This window comes from Trachurus trachurus (assembly GCF_905171665.1).
Source record: "Trachurus trachurus genome assembly, chromosome: 6".
In the NCBI taxonomy this organism is placed as follows: domain Eukaryota; kingdom Metazoa; phylum Chordata; class Actinopteri; order Carangiformes; family Carangidae; genus Trachurus; species Trachurus trachurus.
The window spans coordinates 13,657,933-13,667,209 of record NC_139897.1 but is presented as its reverse complement, the minus strand read 5'-3'; the positions used below and the strand labels follow the sequence as shown (position 1 = coordinate 13,667,209).

The following is a 9,277-nucleotide window of genomic DNA, read 5'->3' as shown; positions in this document are numbered from 1 at the left end:
CTGTCTGCAGGAAGTGGTTCATCAGCGGAGGTGGTTGTCCACAAAGTTATTGCTTCTTTCTTTTTTTTTAACTATTCCATATTCACTGTGGTCTTTTACAGTCAATGCAACATAATCAAGATGCATTTGCAATCACTATCCAAGTCGTAGCTACATAAACAGTTATGGAGGCTGTTAACATTTTCCCCACTGTGCTCACAGGGCCATACAGTCTCAGTCTTGCTCTTGTTTAACTGTTTAACCCAGCACACACACACACACACACACACACACACACACACACACACACACACACACACACACACACACACACACACCCCTGGGCGCTTCAAATCAAGCCCTGACTGGGGAAGAAACACAAAGACACACTAACCTCTTGTGTTTTCTTGCTCTACATTGTGCGAAGTGTGGTCGTGACTCCTTTGCCCTCGCAGAGATGACGGTTATATCTCCCTCCTCGCCGATGATGAGGATGATGATGGTGGTGATGATGGTGGTGGTGGTAGTGATGGTGATGATGATGATCGGTGTGAGGGAAGCTCGGATCTTGCTGTGTGTAGGCTGCGATTCCCCTTAAATTCGCGTTGGCCGAGCACCCGTATCGCCTCTCTGAAGACAGCGCACGACGAAAACGCCTACTCCGGACTGAAAGCAGCATCCTTCAGCGGAGACGACGAGGCTGTCACTGAGTCAGGGAGATAACGACATCTTCGCAAGGATGCATTTGTGCTTGCAGGGCTTCCCCCACAATCACACCAGGGACTCCATGTGCCCGAGAATAAGAAGAGGTTCACGACCGTGGGGGGAGAGGAGGAGAAGGAGGAGGAGGAGGGGGTGGAGGAGGAGGAAGAGGAGGGGGAGCTGTCCAGGTGCTGAAAACGGGATTCCAGCGGCGACAGATGTGTGACGAGCGGCGGCGTGAACGCGGAGGAAAAACCTGGCTATAGGTTCACAAAAACACACTCAAGACACACACACGCACGCACGCACGCACGCACACAACCACACAATGATATCGATATCTGTAGCTACTCTATGTTCCCGTTAAGTCGTAAGAACCCGCAGACGTCCCTCTTTCCGTGCCACCCTGGAAGCGTCGTCGTAGAAAAACATTCTCGCTTCACTTCACCTCTTGAGCTTCAGAGTTCCTCGCGATAACAACCCACACACACGAAAAAAAAAAGGGGAGCCCCCCTCCTCCTCCCCCTATTCTAGTTGTGTCCTAAAAAAAATGTAGCATAGGAATTAGGCCCCGGAAACACCAAAAAATGGTAGGCCTACGTGGAGAAAAAACATTGTCTGAATTGTAACTGGTTTTACCACATATATTAGGCTATACCAATTAGGAATAATAAAGGAGCCTTCATAAAGTGATGGTCAATGGTTTGTAAAATGGTTAATAACCCATTTTGGTTTGTCATAGTGCTGTAGTGCAACAATCAATAAAAAAGAACCTGTGGGTTTCCAGGTTGTCAAAGTCCTTTTTGGCTGGAGTGCATCTTTTTTTATAGGGTAGGAGAAGTTGTGTATTTGGTTGTTAATGGAGTTCTAATTTTCTTTGAAGCCATAAAATCTGCAGTTGGGAATGTTAATGCAAGTTTTTCCAAAGGGTAAAAGGTCCAACTCTTTTCTCTCTCTTAAGAACCTTGGATTTTTTTCTAAACTATAAAGCATATATGCTGGAGGACGAATAACACCAGTCAAGGATTTATCTTTAAACTTGGCCAGGCCAAAAGTTGTTCTTATATAACTGTATGTAATTAATCTGTGAAGCATTAGTGTACAATTTACTGCTATTAATATGCCCATTAGTTAAAAAGGGTGTCTTTTTAGAAAGTGCATGGTCTCCCCATTATTAACAAAATGAAATGTAACCATGGCAGGCCTATGAGGTAAGGGCATTTATTCTCAGTGTGATCAAATAGTCAGAAACCGAGCAGAAATGTCAGCCAGTTGATGACTCAACTAACGGTACTGAGCGTGAAGCAGTAATTATTTGTCTGAAGGAAGTGGTGTTATGTGATGTGTGTTCTTAGACTACAAAAAGGTTCCCACGATTCCATTCATGCCTTCTTTGCATACCTAGCATTCAAGTTGTTTCCAACCAAACCCAGGCACACTGAGCACACATGCACAACAGGTGATTTCTTCACCCACTTTCCACTTGACGTCATGACTCAAGTGAGAAGAGAACAAAAACAAAACGTCACCCGCTTGAGTCTTCATCTGACATGTGCTTCGATGCTTTGACACCGACTTTTTAAGAGACTTTTTAGGCCTCTGACAGCCATTTCTGATTTACTCACACGCCGGCAAATGACACTATTTATGACACACTCTAGCAAATTACCCTGGTATCCTGACGTTTAGCTTGCCATTTACAATGTGGACAAACTGCAATCACAACATTTTTCTAGGCCACAGGTTGAACACACCCACATGAGGATGGTCCAACATAAAGCAGTCCCGAGTTATTTTGAAGCATCGTTATGAGTCACCTTCACTACTACCACCTGCACTAACTGCCAAAAGCAGGGATTTCACAAGCTGGTATGTACAGACTTTTTCATCTAATTCAGTCAGGGAAATTATATATTCCTCTCAAAACTCAAAAACATTTAATTTTCACAAGGCTTTTCAGCTTTAACAAATGGTTTACTTATGTGCAGGTTTGTTTCTGTCATTGGCATCTGAAACTTATGTCATTCTTTCCTCTTTGGTGACAGATTATTTTCTTCTCTGTGATAAAAATATTTCTTGTGTTCTCAGGAAACTCTAAGAAATACATTACAGATTATGGCAGGTAACTAGAAAAGATCAGAAAAAACAATAAACCACTCTTTAAAGTGACTGGTCATTTGTGTTACTGATGTCTTCTGAAATGTTTGTGTAGAACATGGAGACCCTTGTGATGGGCAGGAGGCCACCTATTGCATGAATGGTGGGACATGCTACAAAATACCTTCTATGAATTCACTCTCCTGTGTGTAAGTTAAACATTTTTTTTTCAAAATACTCAATTATCAACAGTAAGAACAAGGCTTCAGGAACCTTTAACCTTTTTGTAGAGATACCTGTTGATTTCAATGAATAGCAATATTGTTTGTTGACTTTTTGTTGTTCTGACGGGCTGTCTACATTTTTGTACATCACATCTTACTTCAGGTGCAATGAAGATTACAAAGGAAGCAGATGTGAGCAGTTTCAGCTCCCGAGCACAGTCGGTAATGCAGGGGAGGCAGGGTTAATTGCAGCCATGGTCATTGTTGCCCTTCTCATCTTAGCGCTGCTGGCAGTTGTTATCTTCTACGTACGCAGGTAAGTACATTATGGATGAAGGGTTGCCAATTTTCTCTAGATATCTAAAAATAAAATAAGGTGTGCCATAGTAGTGTGATTGTACTTCAGCCAGGATGTACTCTTTTAAAGCTAATGACTATTACTTGTGTCCACACACAGGATGTTGAAGGCCAAGCAGCAGAGCCAACAGAGCCAACTGAACAACCAGCAACCGTACTGGAGAGTAAAACCAAGAGTATAGTCTTTCTTGCTGCACACGTTTTTGTTTTCTCTTTTGGTTCTGTGTTGGATGGGGTGATGAAAAAAAAATCTTATGATAACAATTAAAGACCAATAGAGGGAGGGAAGCTGCGGGTTGCTGAGAGTCAAGACGGGTGCTGAGAGTTGATTTAATCGTTTTCGTGAGATTTCTGGATTCCATGCGGTTTGCTAGGGAAAGGTGTAATTCATTAACACACGCGCACACAGACGTGGTGTGAAACACGTGTGAGTGGGTGAGAATTGAATCACACCTGGGACAGTAGCCTTTTTAACAGAGCTAAGGGGTTGGCACTGGTGTTACTCGTGTTAAAACGCATTTCAATCTGTGCTTTGTCTTGAATGTATTTACAAAGCGTAGTAGGACTATGTAAAAAAATATTTTGTGAAATATTATTCTAAATATTGAACAAATAATAGGGGATTATAAAACAACCCCTTGTGTAAATGAATGAATATGCATTGCTCAATATGTTATGAGTAAATATTTTGTAATTGTGTAAATACATGCAATGATCTCTACTGAATCATTTGACTGTGTGATTTCTAGTGGGAGACTACACACACACAAACACATACAAACACAGACCAGTCGTTCTCAGCCTCTAAACTTAACCATCGGCACTTCATTCCTCACCTCAGCCTGTAGTCTGCTCTTAACCTAACCCTAAATCTAATCTTAACCCTAAACCATAATTGCCCCCTACCGAAGCCAGGGCAGTTCAGGATAACTTCAGTCTTTAGAAATACATTCGCTGTGTAGTTTAAAAAAACAAAACTGACCTCTCAAAGCTGGACATGCAGGAACACACACACACACGCTGCCTATCTTTGCAAATGCACTGTGTGTGGGAGTCTGTATAATTAGCCTATCCCAAGCCATTCATCAGTCCCCTTAAATCTAAAAACAGGGGCACAGGAGATCCCAGGAGTTTTCTAATGAGAATGGTGGCATCAAGTCGACTTCAGTTGAGCTAACTTAGAAGAGGAATTAAAACTCGTTGGACTGCATTGCCAATAGTTTGTCAGTCTTTCTGTTTTGAGGGACTTCCAGTATTCTCGCACAGTTTCAGCCAAATATGGAGGGAGGACACATTTGGACAGCTGACAGCTTAGTTTCTCCCAAACATTCTTCACTCACCATTAAAACAGTGAACTCTGCTGTGAGAATTCAAAGACTAAGTGACTTGTACTAAGGCACTGTACAATAGTGATCTTACAGCTGGCACAGGGGTGAATACATTGTATTTAGGTCAATTTTGACATGAAAATAATGCATTGTTGACAGAGTAACATTTGGTCAACACACATCAGTTTTCAAAAGGAACATCACAATGGTATGAGGAAATATTTGGGCAGGGTGAGCCCTAAAAGGTCACTCCATAAACCTTGACGCTGTAGCACAATGCTTTGAATAGCATCCAACTTATTTCCGCTATGTATGGAATGTTTTTGTTAACTGATTAAATTCAAATTTTATTCATTGTGAGAGCTGCCCTACCTGCTGAGGAAAGCACTCTGCACTGATGCCATAGTTCAGTGGGCTCTTCTTATTGTTAGAGATGCAGTAAACTGCTTCCACCTAGTGGCCAAATGGTGTCCCTGCCGGGGAATTGAAAATCTAAATTTACCTAGCATTTCAAAAACTGCACATAAAGTCATTGATAAAACATTTATTCCTAAAACACCCTCTTCACACTTTTCAAAAAAAATGTATCAAAATCACACAAGATCACAAAATGTCTCAGTAAAATGTAAACTTATGCATTTGAGCGAACAACTTACTTTTACAGGCATCTGGCTTTGTCAAACTCATGTGCAATTTTCAGTGCTGTGTTATTGAGTCCCACAGACTGCATATTAGTGATGATTGTGACCACCACTCCCTGTGGTCTCAGTCCTTGGCGCTGGTCCATCTCCTCCTCACTGGGTAACACCAGGAGGACACTGCTGGCTCCCACAGCGCCGCCTGTGTGTGACACATAGTGTCTGCGCTTCCTGCACTGGCCATACTTCTGCAGTTTCTCCACTACAAGCCAGCCTTGGGCGTACAGTCCATCCTTATCCCAGCCGCCCTCTGTCCTGTCAACTGGTGCCCACAGATCTAAGGCGGTTTTAGGTTTGAGGAATCCAGGCTGCAAGCCCTCCGTGTCCTTCAGCTGGGCCAGCTGGTAGCTGTAGAGCAGGGCATTACCGAACAGCAGCAGGTCTCCGGCAGTGGAAAGGAAGCCGCCTCCTGCCCACTTGTAGGAGTTGTCTACATACGGGCAGTTAACAACACGTCCTCTCTTGTTGAGATGATAATATCTGTGGAGGGGCCATCATCAACCACTGGTTTATTAACATGCAATGTGCACAGAAAAACAATCATGAGCAATCACAACAATCTCGAAGAAATAACAGGCTGATCCACTCTGATGTGATTCATCTCCCCTACAGCCACTTGCCCCTTTCTTTTGGACTTAAATTGACATTAGTTATTCTACATTACCTGGATCGGTGGTAAATAATGGGGTCATTCTCATCAGGCACAGTGTTGAGCATCCCCAGTTCACGAAACATGTTCATCATGATATCCAGGAAACGCTGGCCAGCAGCTTGCTCCATAACAGCACTTAGCAGGGTAAAGGCATGAGTGGAGTACAAAAAAGTGGTACCTGCATAAAGCAAAATAAGTCCTGCTCATGACCGCATCAACATAGAAATGTTAAGCGAGGAAGTGTGCAGCTTACCAGGTTTGAAGATGAGTGGGTCGTCCTTGAAGAGGTCCAAGGCCTGAGTGACGCTTTCAAAGTTGTCCTTCAAGTAATACTCTTCATGTTCAAACTCCTTTTTCTTCTGAGCCTGAGTACCGTCTTTGCCTTTAATGCTCTGTTCTGTTGTGGGTTTGTCTTTGTTTTCAGATGACCTCTTTTCATCCTCTTTCTCTTTAATTGGCGGCTTCAGAAGTCGCTTAGCTTTCTCCTTGTCCTCTTTCACTTTCTTTGGATCCCTCTCATAATGTCTTATCCCGCTTAGGTGGGACAGAATCATACGAGGGGTTATTGTGACCTGAAAGAACAGAATAATTAATGTGCATGTGAGCTGAACACAAGAGTGAACTACATAGGATTCCTAAGATGGAAAAATGTGTATTACATTTTGCATTACTTCAAATGACTTACATCCTGTTTGTCAAATTGTTTCTGGGGAAATTCTGGGACATATTTCTGGACTGGGACATCGAGATCTAGTTTCCCTTCCTCACACAGTCGTGCAGCAGCTGCAGATGTGAGGGGCTTACTGATGCTGGCGATTCGCATCACCGTCTCTGGGGTGCATGGCACACGGTTCTCCAAATCAGCATAACCCATCCCTGAATTACATAAAGAATATTAAACATATGTACAAATAACTGTGGTTTCTCAAGGAATCTGCTTGTTTGATTCTCAACACAAACAAAAGTAGGGATCAAACAATATCTTTTTTCAGGGCCAATACCAATACCAATACCAATCATTAGTAATCAGGGAAACCAATAACCAAAATTTTGGTGTCAAAATTTAGAATAACACACCTGGGATTAGACTGAGTATACTGTTGAAACTTTGAAAATCTGTGATAAAAATACCTTAAATTTTTGTATAATAATAACACAAACCCCAACACTAATCTTGGTTCAGTGGGGGCTGTGGGTGGGACTTGTTACACAACCAAGAGTGATGACTTTAGGCAGAGAAACAGCTGCATCAGAGCCAAAGGAGTGCGTTTTAAAATAAATTTATTTTATCGGTTTGTCTGTGAAAAAAATGGCTGATATCGGCCATGCTGATAATCGGTTGACCCCTAATATAAACAAAAGGCCAGAAATGCAACTGGGCTACTTGTGTTCCAAGGTAAACAGAGCTAAAAAAAAATAAAAATAAAATAAAATAACTTAAAACTAAGCTATTTGTTAATTATTATCCACCTCTTATGTTTCTTGTTCTTGTCGCTAGATTTGTTGTATGTAATAAACCAATACAGCCAATGTGTTTCCGCAAGAACATTTTTGGCAAAAGTGGCATGAAATCAGCAACAATAGCAGATTTCTGGAGTATTGGCAAATATTGTGTGGGAACCTTCAACAATGATCTATTGCAATATTGATCATATACTAGCATTAATTCATCATTAGGGCCAATGTTGTACCATTCAAATCAGTGATGAGCAAACAGTTTACACAGCCAAGTCCCCAAAGCAAGATGCCAGTATTATTGGCATTATGCCAGCAACTGCTTAACAGCTTCAGCGTTGGTTAAACATGGTGAGGAACCTGACAACTAGCAATTGCTGCTTACAGCTGTTAAATGTGATTATAAATGTCATCTTGTTTGGTGTAGATTTAAATAAACAATATGAAGACACTCAAAACAGGAAGGGATTTTTAAACCTTTTTTCATGGTTTACAAGCAAACAATAGGTCCCTCAACTAAAGTAATGGGCTTATTTACTATAATTTGCATTACTTAATAATGGAAAAAGTGAAACAGCATAATTGTTATGTCACAAATGTACCAAAGGCAATTGTTGTCCTGGTTGAACAAAGAACATGCTCAAACACTGGACAGCTTTAATTTGTCTCCTACCGACAAATAGTAGAGAATTTAGGATTAATTACAGTGGTATTGTAGCCATGTGTATTTTGCAAGAGTGGTACCAACCTTCACACCAGACCTGAACACCGTCCACAGAGACCCCCACCACCAGCCCAGGAGCCCCCACCTCTAACTGACAACAGACAGACAACAGTGAACTGACACAGGTGTCACTGAGGTCAGGCAGGAGACACGGAGCAAACGGAGGCCGGGTCAATGATATATAACTGTACCCAGCCAGCAGGTTGACAGCGGGCCTACCTCTGTGCCTACCTTTATCCGCTCCACTAGTTCTCTGCTCACTTGAACTGCAGCGCCGTATCGACCCGTCCTCTCTGCGACGGCAGCTGCAACTTTACCACCGCACGAGCTGTTGATTGTGTCACTGCGATGTTTCAGGCCGACGGCTAAAGCGACGCCCGCGCCGACACCGACACCGCCGCACACCCAGAGCCACGACTTGGCCCGGTGTTTGGAGAAAACCGTGTTGGACCGACTCACGTATCGTCTTTGTTGTTGAGTGAAAACACTGCGCGCGACTGACTGTTGCTGCTTCGCTCGTGCTGCAGCTCGCAGCGTCAACAACAGAGCAGAGTCCCGCGCGGACAGCAGAGGAGGACATGTGGCACTGAAGCGGTTTGGTAAAAACAACCGCGACATTGTTAGATACGCTGCTCAGTTTTTGTTTTTGTTGTTGGCCGCAGCTGCACAGGCAGTTACCGACAACTTGCTTACTTCCTGTTTGCGTCCTCGAACCAGACCAGATGAATCAAATCATGATTCGGACAACATCGATGAGGCGCTCAGCGGGGGGGTGAGGGGTGAACCCACGGTCAGGACGGTCGGTGCATTAGTGCAGTACTATGCATGTTTTTCATTGTTAAAAGCAGCCAATGCATAATGATAACACAACGAATAGTACATTGTTAATGATATAAAGATGTAAATGTTTTCAATTTGGCTTTATTCATGCCAAATACTTAATCACATGTAAAGCAGTTGTTGTGGTAGGTGAGTAAAGCTACAGTGAACTGATCTGAACTGGTAAAACAGTTTCACTGTCCCACACTGTTGGGATTTTAAGATCGGATCTTTACACAGTT

The 9,277-nt window shown here is 42.7% G+C and overlaps 1 protein-coding gene across 1 annotated transcript; it reads right to left on the bottom strand.

Annotated features, from left to right (window-relative positions):
- Nucleotides 1-5,224: 5,224 nt before the first annotated feature.
- On the bottom strand, nucleotides 5,225-8,900 carry lactb (lactamase, beta). Its single transcript, XM_083973341.1, has 6 exons — nucleotides 8,448-8,900; nucleotides 8,241-8,307; nucleotides 6,723-6,913; nucleotides 6,291-6,609; nucleotides 6,050-6,215; nucleotides 5,225-5,865 (listed from the first exon to the last, which is right to left on the bottom strand). Exons 1-6 carry the CDS (start codon nucleotides 8,832-8,834, stop codon nucleotides 5,346-5,348), a joined length of 1,650 nt encoding a protein of 549 aa, XP_083829467.1. The 5' UTR covers nucleotides 8,835-8,900; the 3' UTR covers nucleotides 5,225-5,345.
- Nucleotides 8,901-9,277: the final 377 nt, after the last annotated feature.

Coding starts and splice junctions, on each gene's coding strand:
- lactb (XM_083973341.1), bottom strand. CDS start 8,834: ATGTCGCGGTTGTTTTTACCAAACCGCTTCAGTGCCACATGTCCTCCT. Junction 8,308..8,447: donor AACTAGTGGAGCGGATAAAG/GTAGGCACAGAG, acceptor GTCTGTTGTCAG/TTAGAGGTGGGGGCTCCTGG. Junction 6,914..8,240: donor TGTTCAGGTCTGGTGTGAAG/GTTGGTACCACT, acceptor TATGTAATTCAG/GGATGGGTTATGCTGATTTG.